This window comes from Centrocercus urophasianus, unplaced genomic scaffold (assembly GCF_019232065.1).
Source record: "Centrocercus urophasianus isolate 14NV4802_14NV808 unplaced genomic scaffold, USGS_Curo_1.0 seq_13, whole genome shotgun sequence".
Taxonomy (NCBI): Eukaryota; Metazoa; Chordata; class Aves; order Galliformes; family Phasianidae; genus Centrocercus; species Centrocercus urophasianus.
The window spans coordinates 23,124,315-23,141,428 of NW_024884475.1; the positions used below are offsets into that span (position 1 = coordinate 23,124,315).

At 35.6% G+C, this 17,114-nt stretch overlaps 1 protein-coding gene across 1 annotated transcript in view; it reads right to left on the bottom strand.

Moving 5' to 3' along the window:
* Positions 1 to 17,114, bottom strand: part of GABRG1 (gamma-aminobutyric acid type A receptor subunit gamma1) — a 47,977-nt gene that overhangs the window by 18,811 nt on the left and 12,052 nt on the right. Inside the window, exons 2-3 of the mRNA XM_042812012.1 lie at positions 12,120 to 12,268; positions 3,200 to 3,267 (exon numbers count right to left, since the gene is read on the bottom strand). Of these exons, the coding sequence (XP_042667946.1) occupies positions 3,200 to 3,267; positions 12,120 to 12,268 (217 nt within the window). The remainder of the gene's footprint in view (positions 1 to 3,199; positions 3,268 to 12,119; positions 12,269 to 17,114) is intronic.

Sequence of the window (17,114 nt, forward strand, 5' to 3'; positions counted from 1 at the left end):
AATAAGTTACAGGTGATAATCAAAGGCTTGCTGATACTTCTGTTCTAGTTTCCAAAGCACTGTTCCTACCACATGAAAGAAAATGGAACCCATTTTCATAAAATGCACATTCTGGACTCTCCAAAAATCTGCAGGGCTTGCATGCTGGGCCCACACAAAGTTATGCAATTTCATAAATTCTCAAAAGTGGGAAAAAGCAGTCATGTTATTCCTCTGAATCATTAATCACAAAGATTACACACAAAGATATAATCACAAAGAAATATTTCTCTTCAAACATGAAAGGAATTCCAACCAGAACTGCCAGATCATGAAAGCTGAGGTGCTCATATGGTTCTGCCACAGACAGCAGAGGAAGACATCTGTAAATAAAGTGGTGTATCAAAGCACAAAACACTGATGAACACAGAAAGACTGGGTAATGAACACAGGGCAGAGAAAGATCATGAGGTTCATAGGCAACATAGGTGGACATCATTTACACACAAGGGCCATATATCAGGCTGTACTACCTGCACCTTGAGAGTGTTTTTTTGTTAGTTTTTGTTGTTGTTGTTTGTTTCTTTTGTTGTTTGTTGGTGATTTTTTTTTTTAATGTTAGTCCTAGCATGAAAGAAAAGAGAAAAGTACTAAGAGTACATTTTCATTAAGTGCTCAACAGAATGAGCTTCCACATAGAGAAAGACAGGCTCAAAATATTTATCATATGTCTAAATTCCATTAAGAAAATCCCGGACTACTGCAAAGCTTTTGGGGATCAAGACTTTGGCCATAAAAATGCACTTAAATGGTAGTTTATATGACTGCTGCAGGATGCATGGTGCAGGATAGCTTTAAAAAATAAATTCAAAAATCTTTAGGCTTAATGAGTATTAGAAGCCTAAATACTTCACTGATCTTAAACACTTGTTAAGAATATTTACTCAGGCTGTAGATGCCTAGAGAGACCACATGCTGCAGGAAGACATCTTTTATGTATGGGGTGCCTATAGCATCTAGAATTTTATGTAGATCTTTGTTAAATTAAATAATGAAAGCCAGACTCCAAGAGTCTTTAAAAATAAATTCTAATGAATGTCATACATATACTTAAAATCTCTGTTTTATGAAAGTGAAAGAGTCTATTTCATAGCAAGAGGAAAATAAAACATATTAGAAAAAATAAGTCAGTTTCTTCTCATAATGAGTACCTTTTAAAGCTTTCATAGGAACATATTCCCCTGATATCATGCTACAAACTTATTGTTCCAAAGAAAAAAAGAAAAGAAAAAAAAAAAAAACCACCCTCTCTACATCGTGCCATTTTGTTTCTAAACTAAAAAGTTAAAGGTTATCATTTGACAGAGTGAATTAACATATCTGGGACATAATTAATCCAAAGGGGAATCACAGAAATGTGTTCTCACATAAAGTAATAAAATGAGTGCTAAGGACAGCAATGGAAACCGAAGCAAATGTTGGAATATTGGGTAACAATCACAAACAATATTAACGCCAGGAAAAGCGCCTTCTTAATGAAACATCTCACATAAAGAGAGCTTACAAGGTTGCATCTGCAATTATTTTTTGCTGACAATGTTTTTCCTAGATTAAAGATATTTTTGTGGGAAGCTTTAATAAATTCACATTTATTTATTTATTTATTTATTTATTTATTTATTTTTAATGTTTGATTTTTTAGTGATATTAGACGGTTATACAATCCAGGTTCCTAGATTCCAAGCTCAGAGAAAGCAATTGCTAGTTTATAAAGGAAACTTTTACTGTTTGCTATGTCTCTATTAGAAGTAGAAACCTGTCCACACGTCTTGCTCCTACTCTAAGTTCCATCAGAGGGGATACAATGGGGAGAAGTAGAGAAGAAAAGATGGAGTAGGAAAACAGATGAAGCCAGAGGAAACATTTACACTGAACATCAATATATCTCCCCACCCCTTCTCCCTCCTGCTTTTTCATGCAGTTCTCTACATACAAACCCTGCTTGAGACACAGACTCAGCTGATGATAATCCTAAACTTGGTAAATTGTTATGCTGGAATGAATGCCCATATCAGCATCTTGCATTTTTAACAACTTCATCCCTACTAAGTACCATCAGTCTTTCTTGTCTGATATCTCATCTCTGAAAGATTATATTCCCCACCTGAGCATGATGACACATGTGCAACTCACACATTTTCAATATACTTCTGGAAATAGCATCATTTTGCCAAATGCTCAGAAGTTCCCTCTACTGGCATAGTTTAACATACCTGGAAGAAAAGGCCCTTCTGCACACAAATGCAAAACTGAGCAATTCTGTAGGGAGGTGAAAATGAAAAAGACAGGAGAGGGCTGAGCACAAACTCATCCACGTGCCAGTCCCAGCCTCATTCCTTCTGCTTCTGAGCTACTTAGAGGAGACACTGCCCTCTGCACTGTCCAAGAGAAGTCATGCAGCCAGGCCTCTAACACATCAAACTCAGACAGAAATGAAAAAAATTCTAGGCGATTTCGGAAAGGCCACAGGCTCAACTTCCTCACAAGTGATGTTTGTGTCACAAGGTCACAGTTTGTATCAAACAATGAGATCTAGCCTCAGCAGATCCCCCCTGGAAATTAGATGAATTGCACTGTTTAACTTTTGAAGGAATCAGTTACGCATACACACTGAGGATGACCCATGATATCAAATAAGTCATGAAAGAAGGAATACAACTGAGTTTATTTCAATTGCTTTTTTTTTCCCAGTGAACTGAATAAATAAATAAATACAGTAACAATAGTTTCATTCATAAATGTTGGGTCAAACATTATTTTTCCAAATCCCTAAGGAGCAGCTCTGGGAAATATTGCATGCTGAAACAGAGGTAAACCAAGTATAGATAAATACAGTCAAAATGTTTAACATGTGCCAAAATAAGCTCCCAAAGCAATGCCTTCTGTATGGTCTCATTTTTAAAAACAAGTTTATTAAAATAAGTGGACTGGACTGGATGATCTTTTAGATCTTTTCCAACCTTGGTGATTCTATTCTAATTTCAAATGGCTAGTCTAAATTTGATTTTGCAATAATCATAATTATATCAATTATATCCAACATCATAAGAATACGTATTAAGAAATAAAAAAAGCTTATCTGAATACGATTAGAATTACTTCATAATACTAGCCCGCAGCATCTCTCTGATAATGTTTTCTGTCAATAATCTGAACTTACCATATTGATTGGGTCAACTGGGCCAATGCTGTTAACATAGACATCTGTTTCAATTACAGTTGTTCTCACTAAAAGAAAAAAAAATCAGCAACCTTAATAATTACATATTCAATTTATTTTCCACATTGATAGCGTATTTTATTAAAGTAATGATAAATCTGATATTCTTTTATTAGATTCAGAAAGATTACATCTCTAGTTTGTGCATTCTGTGAAGAATCATATATGACATGGCTTCTTTATTCCATATGAATTAGCTAAATTGTCAAGATGAATTTTTCGTATCTTAAGGCACACTCCATCTAAACTTTGTGAGTTAGGCATAAGATAGATACAAAAAGTATCAAAAGCAAAGGAAGTGGGGAGAAAAACAGATTATTCCAGCATAAAAAAAAGAACTAACACAACAGAAAAAATGTTCAGAAAATGAACATTTGTACAGTAAAACCAGACAGTCTGGGAGCAGACGTTTACCAGCTGCAAAAAATCAATATGCAGCATTTCCTACTGAAAATATCTAACAAAAATAAAATAACTTTTAATCACATATTTCTTCACACAATTACATTACAACTATGAATTTCCAATATACTTTCATCAGCTTCATCAATATATTGCTCCACACAACTAACTGAAAGATCCAGTTTAGGCAACCTGCTTTGGCAGGGGGGTTGGTCTCGATGATCTCTAGAGCTCCCTTCCAACCCCTACAATTCTGTGATTATGTGATCTTCAAGAAATTCCAGTAAAATTATTGTTTCTGAGCTGACAAAGTTAATTGTTTTACAAATACATTTTTTTAAATGCATTTACAGAAAGACACAAAGTCTAAGCAAATTTCTGAGCAAATGAAAGTCACATCTGATGTGTGAGTCACTGATAATTTTGTTGTTATATCCAAGCTGTTTATAGAGGAAAAAAGACACAAATGGAAGAGGTCAGGATGTGGTATTGGAGAGGTCTGCATTTAAACAACATCAATTTACCAAGCACTTTTTTTCCAGATTGTATGATAGACAGAATAGCAGTGAATGAATACAAGAGGGTTAATTCTGAAGCTCTGCTGGTCTTTCTCCCATGATCTAGCACTTTAAAATGAAGTCCCTCTGTTCATTTGTAGACAGAAAGGGGGAAGGTACAAGAAAAATATACTTCGATTTTATAGAAGAGGGATTCTCCATCACCAGATTTGATTTCTTCACTGGCATGCCATATCAAGCCTTTTATAAGAGATGTAAAATCTTAAGTAACACAGGATTTTTCAAACCTCAAAGACCTAGAACTCAAAAACACAGAAAGAAATAGGGTATCATTAACAACTCTGCCATCTATGATAACAGGCAAGATACATTTCCTAATTATCCACAGATACCTTTTCCCTGCCAATCTCACTTGACAGGAAATTATCCCTGATCCCAAATCTGATTACTGATTCCTTGAGCTTGTGACTAAGACACACCAGTCAGGCTGCACAAACGGTTTTCTGTACAACCACAGAATGCCGAGTCACTTGATCACTCTCCTGTCTCCAGTGTTCTCCACAGAAAGTTTAAATGGACTCTGGAAATCAATTTCCAGAGGAGGAAAAAAAAAAAAAAAACACTCCCTGCGCTGCAAATGGCTTCAATATGCAGGTCTCAGAAAGGAAGTGGGAGAGCACAATAATTCAAATGCTCAGAATGAAATATTAAAAATAAAAGTATGTGTATGTATTTGTGTGCATATGTATAATGTAACATACTTTACACATGCCACATCTCACAAGTACATATCCACTGCCTTTTATTTTGCGAGTTTATTTATCTACATAACAGAAAAACTCTCCAGTTTAATCACTGCCAGACTAGAACACAAGGGGCTGGATCAAAACATATCTTTCCTCATTGCTCAAGCAATGCAGAATCCAGTACTTCTCCCCTGCATTGTAGGGAATAACTAGTTCTCCTTAATGCTAGGAAACTGTGTTTTGTTTAGAGGTTCAGTTCTTTGACTAACTTTCAGCATTACCTAGCCACTATACTAAACCTGTTCCTCAGACACAAGTATCTGTACAGAATGATTGAGGTCACCTCTCAAACTTGGATATGATAAGCAGCTCATATCACACATTGAAAATGCAACTTGTGGTTTATCTGTTCAGCTTTAACATCTAAACTTTCACTATTTTTCCACACTCATCTTGAAATTTGGACACCAGAACCAGCATTCTTTCTAAACAGTACTATCCGCGCCTCGTGAACACTTCTAGTTTTCTATTAAAATGCCTCTTTTCAGAAGGGACTTACCTCAGAACAGTCCTCTGGGAGATATCTACCTAAGACCTCACTACACAAAATGATTAGATTTTCTCCTGAATTACCACTTTTCTGTGAAGAACCTCTCACATTGAAATATAAGCCATGGGCTTTCTTTCCACATTTTGTCTTACTTTTTTTTCCCCTACAATCAGCCTTTATCTGTATCTCTAATTTTACTGAAGGAGGGGATTACTCTGCAAATGCAATTTCTCTCTTGCCAACATTCTTTGTGCTGTCTGCCAAATTTACTACAAAAATTCATTGGTGAAATCAGGCAAGATATCATTATTCTTGATCGAGTCATGCTTGTGAGATCCAACAATAGACAACCCTACCATTGATATTTCCTTACTAACAATTAAATTTTGAGATCTGTCAGTGGGCCAGTTTTTAATATGGACTGTGTCAATTTTATGAAATTCCAGCATGCAGGAAGAAGTACTTGATCTGCCCCAAAGGCTCTCCTGTAACGTGCAACCGAGTTCAATTTGCCTTTTCTATACTGCTCTGAGTAAGATTATTAGAGCTACCAGGAGCCAGTGAAGGGTCAGAAAATCCACCTCTGTGGAGATTATTACAATTGACCCAAATAATACAGAGTGGCAGATTCAGTGCAGTAAGATTGGAAGGGGCTGTTTTGTTTCCTCAGTTCTGTGCAGAACCAATCCCAGTGCTTCTGTGAATTAGAAGAATTCGTTCTACATGTGTTTGTGAACTTGAAGTAATATGAGCCTGTGAAAATGATAAAAGCTGGAAGAAAATACAATCTTGATACTAATTTGACCTCCAAATAATTACTATGGCTCTTTAGCTTTCCACAAAGAGAAACAGCGATAGATGGTTTGGAAAGATATTTCCCCTTATTTTATTTAGGAAATGTAGTAACAATCTTGAAAAAAAAACTACGAGTAGGAAGAAGGCTATTTTACAAACCCTGAGTGCAAAGTGGTACAGTAGACCTTATAAATTTCTAAAGAAGAGGGGAAAATGATAGCCCACTTTAAATATTTGCACAGAAAGAGGCAAGAGTAAAGCAAGGTGAGAGAACAGTAGTACTCCCTGCACATTAAATAGGTCAGTGAAGAGCACCATTCAGCTGCCCCCAAGAGTTCATCAACTCCCAAAGTAACTGACACATGCAAGGAACTCCTACAGTATGCCTGATATGAAGAAATACACTCATACTTCTGATTTTCCACTTTGTCACATTTTCTTCACTAGAATCATAGAATCATTTCAGTTGGAAGGGACCTTTAAAAGTCATCTAGTCCAATTCCCCTAAAAGGAACATGGACACCTACAGCTAGGTCAGATTGCTAATAGCTCAGTCCAGGCTGACATACATAGAAAGTCTCCAGGAACAGAGCATCCACCACCTCTCTGGACAATGTGTTCCAGTGCTTCATTAGCTTTACTGTAAAAAGCTTCTTACTCATATCCAATCTGAATCTTCTCTTTTTTAGTTTGAAATCACTTCCCCTTGTCCTATCACTGCAGATTCTGCTTAAGAGTCTATCCCTTTCTTATAGTCTCCTTCTAGATACTAAAGGTAACTGCTACAGGTCTCCCTGAAACCTCTTTCCAGGCTGAACAGTTCTGAGTCTGTCCACACAGGGGAGACATTCCATCTCTTGGATCATTTCTGTGGCCCTCCTTTCGACATACTCCAATAGGTCCATGTCTCTCCTGTACTGAGGACTCTATATCTGGACACAGATATGACTCCAGCTGAAGTCTTGTTGGTGCAGAGCAGAGGGGCAGAATTAGCTCCCTAACCTGCTGATGTATTTTTTGCTGACATTTTTTTGATTTTTTTTGATGCAGCCCAGGATACTGTTGGCTTTCTGGGCTGAGAGGACAAATTACTGGCTCACGTCTAGCCTGCCATCCACTCCAGGTCCTTTTTTGTAGGGCTGTGCTCAATCCTTTTGTGCTTCAGCTTGTATTGATAAAGAAAAGGTCTCTTCTTTAGGAAATTTAACTGGTATTTGACATCATTTAACACAAGCACGTAGCTAAGGACAGGCTTGATCTCTGGAAAGAAGTGACTCTTATGCCTGAAGTTTAAGAGCGAGAATGAATGTCCCCACAAGAAGCAAGATATGGAAAGAAGTGTTTCTTGCAAGACATGACCACTGCTTCCCTAGCAAAGAATGATACTGAAATCCTCAGGCATATTCTGAACACCAATTTGGGTTCAAAATCTGTATTTTGGAAAATGTTAACTATGGATTAGAAAAATCACACTGGTACATATCACTCAATCACTGACAAATAATTTTAATAATTTAGCTCTTACTAAAAAAGAAGTATTTTCAATAGCCTGTATTTAACCAGGTCCAATTTTCAGCCACTGATATTTGAAATCTCTCTGCTTGCTATGTGGAAGACCTCTCTTTATCCTGACAAAAAATATAGTCTTGAATTTAAAAGAACAGAATATTGCCCTTTTTACTGCTGAATATTTCTCCATTTTCATTATTCTAGTCTTTAACATTACCTGATAGCAAATTAGTGCATCTAAATTCACTAATTTGCTCATTTAACTTATCAAAAACGTGCATTTTAGAATGAAAGTCTAACACCTATCTTTATTTATCAAGATTTTTTAATTTAAACAAATTTAGTTAATTTCACCTGAGTTTTTTTTTTTTTTTTTTTTTTTTTAAGCAAGATTTCTGTAACTCCTCAATAATTGCCTAAAGTAATCAATGATAAAGCAGCTATTCAGCAAAGAAATTAGGTGATGACCACATTCAAGAATAGCAGGGTCTTCAATGCTTCAATACTACTTCAATAGTATTTAATATAACAATACAATTCTGGCAATAATTTATCTAAGAGTATTATTTATACAACTACCTGCATTAAAATTCAGCTTCAGATGACTACAGCAGGCTTCCAGCTCTATCTCTAAAGAATTTTTTCAAAGTGATTTCAATGAAAGTAGAACACTGCTCTTCACTCTTATATCTTTTTTGATTTAAAAAGAAACCCATCTCTAGCCCACCATTTTTTTTCCATCATTTTCTATGCAGGGCACACATCAAGTACTTTTAAAATTCACTGCAGATGTTCTTCTATATGTTGCTTTTTTATTTCAATTTTCTTCAATTCATGTAAAAAATTCTTTACAAGAGTAAATCCCTAGTTTTACCTGCTATTTTTGTGCTTAAATGAGTTTATTATTTTTCTACCTACATCATTATTTTGTTTATGCTATACTAAAAGCACCAGTTCAAGACAATATCCCCTAATATCTTTATCTTTTCAGAGTTAGCACTTCTATCAGTCTCTTGAAAGTTCACTTTTCGCTCTTGCAGTTTTTAATACCTCTGAGTACATAACTTCACATTAGTGCACTGAGATGCACTAACGTGCCTTGTTAACAGGATAATTACAACTATTCAAATTTCTCCAGGTAAAATTTTCTCTTAGGTTTATGAGCCATCATCTTCATCATTCTTAAAAATTATATCAATAATGTCTTTCCTCATGTTAATGATTGAAAATGCTACATTAGAGAACTAATGTGATTACTCCTATTTCTAACTGAACTTTCAGACGATCAGTTGTGTTTCATTCATGTAATACATGACATTGGACATGAGACATAGCTGGAAAAAAATATAGATTGATAGACTAACAGTAATATGCTAGTATCCCTAAGTTGTGAGGGATGGAATAGTGAGCAGAGAGAGTTCTTTCTCTTAAAAAGAGAGTTTAAAACTGCTGACTTGATCGAGGACTGAAGCTAAAACAGTGTGGCTATAAGTTATATACATATGTATATATATTCTTACCTTATAGTAAGTATAATATTGTTTTGTTAATATATCAACACACCAAGGTTGTATCAGTAATTAAAAGGATTTATACTACAGATCAGAAACTCCAGGTAGTAACTGCTACTATTTCACTGAGCAGAATGTACTTTAATAATAGTATATTTGTACTCCATACATATAAAATATGTTGCATATAATGAGTTAAAATCTAATAAATGTAATAAACATAGGAAAGAGTAACAATTAACAAATCAATACAACTCATGGATATTAGTATGAGACACACAAAATGACACAGTGTGGTTTTCTGAAATTTCAGTATTGCAAAGGATTTTTTAATTTTCAGTTGGCTCTCCTTTATCACGTCACTCTGCTATTCAACAATGAAGCCCCTTTTCCTACTCTGACATGCTGTGTCAACATGAAGAGGAAAATTAAATTTGACGCTGTTATTCAAACCCCAAAAGCCCAGGCTCAAAAATATACAAAAGTCTTGCTATTTTAACTGAGCTTTGTAATTCAGTAATAACATTGCATGGAAAATTATTACCTTGAAAGATAATTATAATTTCAGTCAATAACCTCATTGTAGAAGTACTAGCATACTCTGAAGATGTGTAATCTGACACTAGATTTTATCCACATAATTGACTCAGAATAAGATGAATGTGCCACAGCCTGATTTTATTTTTCTGTGTTAAATATCTGCTGTTAGATATCTCAAACAGCTGGACAGAATGTGATACCTGTATTTAAAGCTGTCATTTTGTCTTATTTTTGCCAAAACTCTGCAACTTTCTCTCTATAGAAAAAGAGAGCCAGACTTCACATTTGCTCTCCTGGCAACAAAGTGCCTCCTGTTCTCATTACTCTAGCCTTTCAGTACTTGGGCAGAGGCAGGTTCCGAATAGAAAAGGTCAAAAACTGAGCGTCAGGAAAGTGAAGAAGAAAAAGTAAGGGAGCATTTATGCGAGAGCAGCTAGAAGCCAGAAAGTACTTTCTTTCAGAAATAATAACTCTATCAATAATTGAAATCCAGAAAGCTGTACATTCAAGTACGCAAAAAAAAAGACTCAAAGTTTTTGTTCAACCAAGACTCAGTGCATAATCAACAAAGCAAAGGTAAGGATAACATCAAAAATTTTTGGTGTCCCTCTAAGTCCATTGGACATCTAAGAATGAACTCCTCTTCCTTTATTGTCCCTTTTTGCATTTCAGAGTTTTAAGGGGAGAGAAAAGTATTCACATTACTTTCATCCCTGCATACCAGCTAATTATTAGAAGGAATCCTAGTGGAGAATTTTATTCCCTCATTATTCTTTTGTTGTCCACTGCATCAAACAATCTGAAAAAAAAAAAAAAAAAAAAAAAAAAAGAAAATAAAAAAAATATTTCATAAGCTGAGAAATTAAGAAAAAATATGCTGGAAGACGTTTTTTTGTTGTCTGTTCACAGTAATTCATTAAGTGGAGATGAAGGAAAAGACAAGGGAGGGCCTTTCTGTAAAGGGCTGGTAGCAACAGGGCAAGGGGAAATGGCTTTAAGATGGAAGAGGGTAGAATTAGCCTAGATATTAGGAAGTAGTTATGTACTGTGAGGATAATGAGACACTATAAAATCTTGCCCCAAGAGACTGTGGATGCCCCTTCCCTGTAGGCATTCATGGCCAGGCTGAATGGAACTGAGCAACCTGGTCTGAGGGAAGTGTCTCTGTCTATAGTAGGGGGTTTGGAACTAGGTGAACTTAAAGGTCCCCTGCATTCTATGATTCTATGATAAACTTCATGAGATTCCATACTGTGACAGGAAAAGAAAAATTTCCATTCAATATGTTCAGGATAACAGTCAACAATAAAATAGAACTAAGAAACTTAGGGAGGGAAAGAATTTTTCAGAAGCTTTAAAAAGAAAATACTTAATCTGAGATTGCATCCCTTTGTTCTCCTATCTAAATAAAAATGGCTAGATTGCACTACTGTTTATTGTATAAGTAGCTTATAGACTTACACTGCATTCCTTTCATAGGGAACACCAGGCATTAAGCAAATAATTTTGTCTTCCACCTCTCTTTGTGGTTCAGAAAATAAACTTAAGGAAAACATTTTTCTTAGTTTGATTCAGCAAGCACATGGTAGATGACAGCTGGTAACTTTTTCATGTATTCCAGGACTTCAACATTAATATTTGAAAGTATTAATACTTAACAGTTGCATTTAAATTGACATTTTGATTTGTGAAAGACAAAATTGACTTACTACTAGCTGCAAAGTTTAAATTACAGTAATGCAGTCTTCCATCCTATCATTCTCCAGAAAAGCTACTGCTCTAAACTGACTTCGTAAATTCTTGCAAAGTTTTTCAAAATTTGAACTAAAGAAAAATGAGTGCTAAATTAAGTTATATCTCTATAAAATACACACATAGTGCATTTTCTAACAAGAGAGAAAAAACGTCTAGGAATAATACTTTAAACTCCTGCAGACTCAATTTTTCTTTTTTTCCAAAATTGAGATAATTAATATATACACTAATATTTGTCAGAAGGTCTTAGAGTAAAAAGACAATATACATTTATCTTTTAATGATGTATTATATACATTGCTCATTTTCCCCTCAAAATAATCCATAAGGAAATGATTATAAATATAGCATAAAAATTCTGCTTATGGACAGATCATAATTTTTACAAGTTTTAGAACAACACTGTATTTTATTGATGTTATACTTAGATTACTATTTTAATTTAAAAAAAAAAAAATCATTTGTCATCACTGGCAAAACATAAGTGAACTTTGCTTCACATCTTCTATTTAGTGAATTATTTCAAGTGCTTACCCCCAATATCTGGCCGAAGCTTATTGTCATATCCTTGAAGTAATGAGTCCAGTATATGAGTCACATCCCCGCCATGAATCTTTGGTGCTAGGACCCATGTTTTATTCACAGTTAAGTCTTCGTCATCTTCATCATCTGCTTTATCAGCTCTAATAGTGATTGAATTAAAGAAAAAAAAACAAGCTTAGAAAAAAACAGTGAATCAAAATAATCAAGAGATGAAGAAGAAATTGGAGAATACCAAGCACTTATAATGTATCCTGGTGCCAACAGAAAGAGGCAAGCCCTTATTTAAAACATCAACATTTAGTTATATGACTGCAGAAAGTATTAGCTAATAAACTCATCTAGAGAAGGGCTGACATATCACGCATACAGAGAAACTCAAACCATAAGTCAAACACATAAAATTGTACCCTTACTCTCAGCACTTTCCTGCCTTAAAATGCAAAAAGGAATTTCCAAGCTTTCCCCAATACATGCCCCATTTTCAAGTCATGGCACTAATATTTCTAAGAGATGCTTATTCTTCATAATAGATGCACCTTGGTGTTAATAACATTAATAGCATTTCCTTCTTCACAGCCTCTTGCTCTAGCTATTATATAAAGAATTAAACCTCACATAACCTCACTCAACTCCTTCCGAACATTAAGAAAGCAAACAAACACTGCATCCATGTGCTATGAATTAAACAGCTGAAGTCATGTGTCAGTAAAGTACACACATGTAGATGTAGTATAGTTAAAATCTTGTATCACTCCTTTAACTTAATCTTATTTGTTAGCTATCTCTTTTATCACGATAGCACAATTGCACAAGAAAAACACTCCTGTTCATTTATTGCCTATCTTTTAATTAGATAAGCAGCAATATATATTTTATCACTAAGTCGTTAGAAAAATGGCAATACCTTAATTATGTCTGCAGATTCGCTCAGATATCACCAAAAGGTCAAAGAATGCCTGGAAGTAGTTTTCTTTCCATTTGAATCAAATGAATGTGAACTTAAATATTCCTCCAGTGCTAAAGTTTGCAATCTACATTACTCATCCAGCATATTTCAGGGAACTGCTATGGGCTTCAAGTCAAACAAAGTGCATCAGACTGATAGCAGTAACTCTGACAGTCACACAACGTATCTTCACAAATGGACACTAGCAATTATTACTGAGAGTATGTAATTCATATAAATCAGTTCCAATGTTAGCATAAGCTTAGCTATTCCAGTAAAGAAAAGAAATTAAAGTACTGTTCTTGTACCAATTTGTATTGTACACTGAATCTAAAAATATTACCAATAAATTATTAGAGAGGGATTTTCGAGAGTTTTTAAATTACAGTCATACACTGCCTTCAAGACTAAGGGTAACTTTTCAGTGAATCTTCTACAGAAGCGAAAACCACAAGGTGTTCCATGGGGATACAACACTAAATTTACAAGAGTAAAGGACAGAAAAAGTCAGGAGAGTCATGCCTGGAACAGTCATGCCTGATTGTTACTGTAGCCCTTAGTGGGAATGCACCAAAACAGTCTGTGTTTATAATTCTTTGCACCACCTCTCAGATAACACTATTGAGTTTCACTGAAACTCAAGATTATCACCAGTGTGAAAACTGCTCTGTGTTTTCCACATGCCTGGATGATTTGGGAAGTGCAGCTGGGAGCTTGCCACAACTCACTGAGTTTCCAGAGGGTGAATGAAAGGCATTGCTTATATATCAGGGCTTTTATACCTAGCTTGCTGCAAACAAGTCACAAGAGTCTACTATATCTAAAAGTGATGTGCAGTCTAAATATGAGGTTCACTGTCAGTTTCCCCAGTAAAGGTCTAAAAAGGGTTTTTATTCTTTGAAATTGAAATGTGTTGTGTAATACTGAATTGTTTGCTGTACAACATACACATTATAGAAATGTCAGATATTAAATATTTAACATCTCCTATTAGCGGGATTCTGCAAATGTGAGCACTAAAGAAGTAGAAAGCAATGTTTTTAAGTACGTACTCCGTATCTAGCAAAGCTACCTATCGCCATCTCTTTCATGTTTCATTGACACACTGCTTTTTTTTTTATTTTTATTTTTGGCCCCGTTGTATCGTATGCCATCTCTAATTGCTATGTAAATTTGCTTAAGGTTGCTAAGAGTGCAGAGGCAATCCCTGCTCCCCTGTGGCATTAAAATGATGAGGAATAAAACTTAACTTATTAGCAGCTCACTAAGAAAGGAAACATTCACTACAAAACCGATTTTTTCCCCCTCTCTCTTTTGGTTCCCCTGCCTTTAAACAGCAGAAAATACAGAGAAACAACCTAAGATCTGAGAGATCTGTACAAAGTGACGCAGAATGACAAGCACACATTTGTCCCTCTTTTGTCTTCCTTTTGCATCATTATTGATAACAGCCTAGATTCAGTCCAAATGAAATATACAAGACTTCCAAAGGCCCATGCTCACCACTGGAGAGTGGCCTCGCATAATAGAATCTGGGTGTTCTGGCTGATGGAAAGTTGTATCTGATCAGCAGTGTTCTCTCACAGCCGGAGGGGCTAACTGTACCCTAAGGTGCCTCAGACCCAGCACTGCCAGCCAGGTGAGGGATCAGATTGTCCTGCTCTGCTCTGCGTGACCTCATTTGGAGAACTGTGTGCGGTTTTGGGCACTAGAATATAAGCAGGACATTAAGCTATTAGAGAACATCCAATGGAAGGCAATAAAAACTACCAGTCTAGAGGGCAAGATGCATGAGGAGTGGCTGAGGTCCTTGGGTTTGCTCAGCCCAGAACAGAGGAGCTGAGGGGAGGCCCCATGGCAGTCTACAGCTCCTCACGGAAAGTGGAAGGGCAGCACTGAGCTCTGCTCCCTGTATCAGCAACAGGGTCCAAGGGAACACCACAGGGCTGTGTCATGGGAGAATCAAGCTGGGTGTTAAGGAAGGGTTCTTCATTAGTGGGTGATGGGGATGGAACAGGCTCCCCAGGGCAGTGACCAAAGCACTGAGGTGCTGGAGTTCAAGGGGTGTTTGGACACTGGTCTCAGACATAAGGCTTGACTTTTGGGTGGTCAGGAGATGGACTTTATGATTCTTATATGTCCCTTCCAATTCAGGATGTTCCATGATTCTAATTAAGAAAAAATAAAAGAAAAATATAAGTACATTTCAAGTTTTCACTTTCTATTTTATCTAATGAGAAACCTCTGATCCTCCAATTTTAAAACTGAACTAAAAATTGGTATATAGATGAGAACACTAATAGCTTACTAAAAACTATTAATAATGCAACATCAGGGGTGGAGGGAAGAATTCCATCCCAATTCCATACCAGTACGCTACCTTGCAAAGCACTAATCCATTAGCTAAACCTGTAAAGAAAATATTGTAAATCTGAAACATATATATAATATATATAAATATATATTATATATATATAATATATATATATTAAATATATATATATTAAATATATATATATATAGAATATAATCAAATATAGGGGAAATAGGCTCACACAATAAATAAGCTAGTCTCACTTGCTCGACTCCTATCATACTGGCGTTTTCAGAGATGAAACTGATACCTTGCTACCAGAATACCATCTTTTTTTCTTGAACTCTACTTTAAAATGTGACCAAAATCAACCAAGTAATAAAGGCATTTGTAATGCTGCTGGCGGCCAGCTCTGCACTTCTGATTCAAAAGCTATAGCCACTGATGTGCAGTCACATAACAGAGATAAGACAGAAATGAGTCTGGCTGAAAAAAGGAAGTGACCAGAATATATACGATGTCTTCTGCATACACCAGAGCATACACCCCTGTCAACCTGAGTTCTCCATTCAGAGTTTTTTGGCGAAGTTGTATAAAGCAGCTAGCTCCCAAACAAAGCACACAGAAACATGAATGCAATATGCCAGACAGTGGGTACACATTCATTTCTTGGAATCAGAATTACTTTTGTCATGTTACATTCACTGACCAATGCATTTCAAAAGTAGAAAATCCTTCAGAATAAGAAGCCATCAGGATTTGCTGAGATGCTGTTACCAGAATCAAACTGAGGTTGCTAGACCATATTCTTTAAATAAGTATTCACTTTAGAGAGCAAGTTGGTCCAAAAGTTTTTACCTTTCAACTAATTCTCTGTACTTCTCAATCCACTTTTCAAAGTCCAGCTTTTTTCCCCAGAGTTTGGAATGGGATAAAAGATAGAAAATAAAAAAAAGAATAATTCAGTCTGAACTGGAAAATTAAATGTTACATTTAGCAGCAACAGTTAACTCTGGCATCTTTTTATTCCTTTGTAGTTGAAATAAGTTGAAATAAGATTAATGCTAATTAACTCCATCCTAAACTTATGAGTAACACCTTCCACTCTCTCAGAACTCTGATAGGAAAGACAAACTTAATTAAAGAGGAATTCTTTTCCTTTCCAACCTCTTTATAGTTTATTTCACTATACACAGACTTTCACATTTGATTCTCTCCCTATTCACTGTAAACTGTAATTTTTTCAACAGAGTTCACTCAGTAGGTCTTTTGCAAGAAGGAAATGTCAGGGCAAAAATATGACATCGGTACAATGAAACACTTCTTTTTCATGGCGCAGTGATATTTTACAGCTGTTACTAACCATGTTAATCCTAATTTTAATAATTCTATAAGTATGGAAGACTTTGTTTCTAACATGCTTGTCGTTAACACTTCAGCTAGCCTCACAAACTCAGGAGTAACTAAACTACAAGTATACAGTGTACAGTAATTAGGTACAAAGTGCCCTAATTATGGTCTCTGTCCTTCAACTAATTGGAGAATTACCATGACTAATAAATCCCTCTGTACAAGCAACTAATGACTGAATAAGCCTTTTCAACATCAGACAGCGTGATCTTCAGACATTAATATCATAGGTCTTTGTTCTACTTTAAATATGAGAAAAACCAATCACATGAGCTTTAAGTTGAGATTAATATCTGTCAGGTTATGTAATAAACTG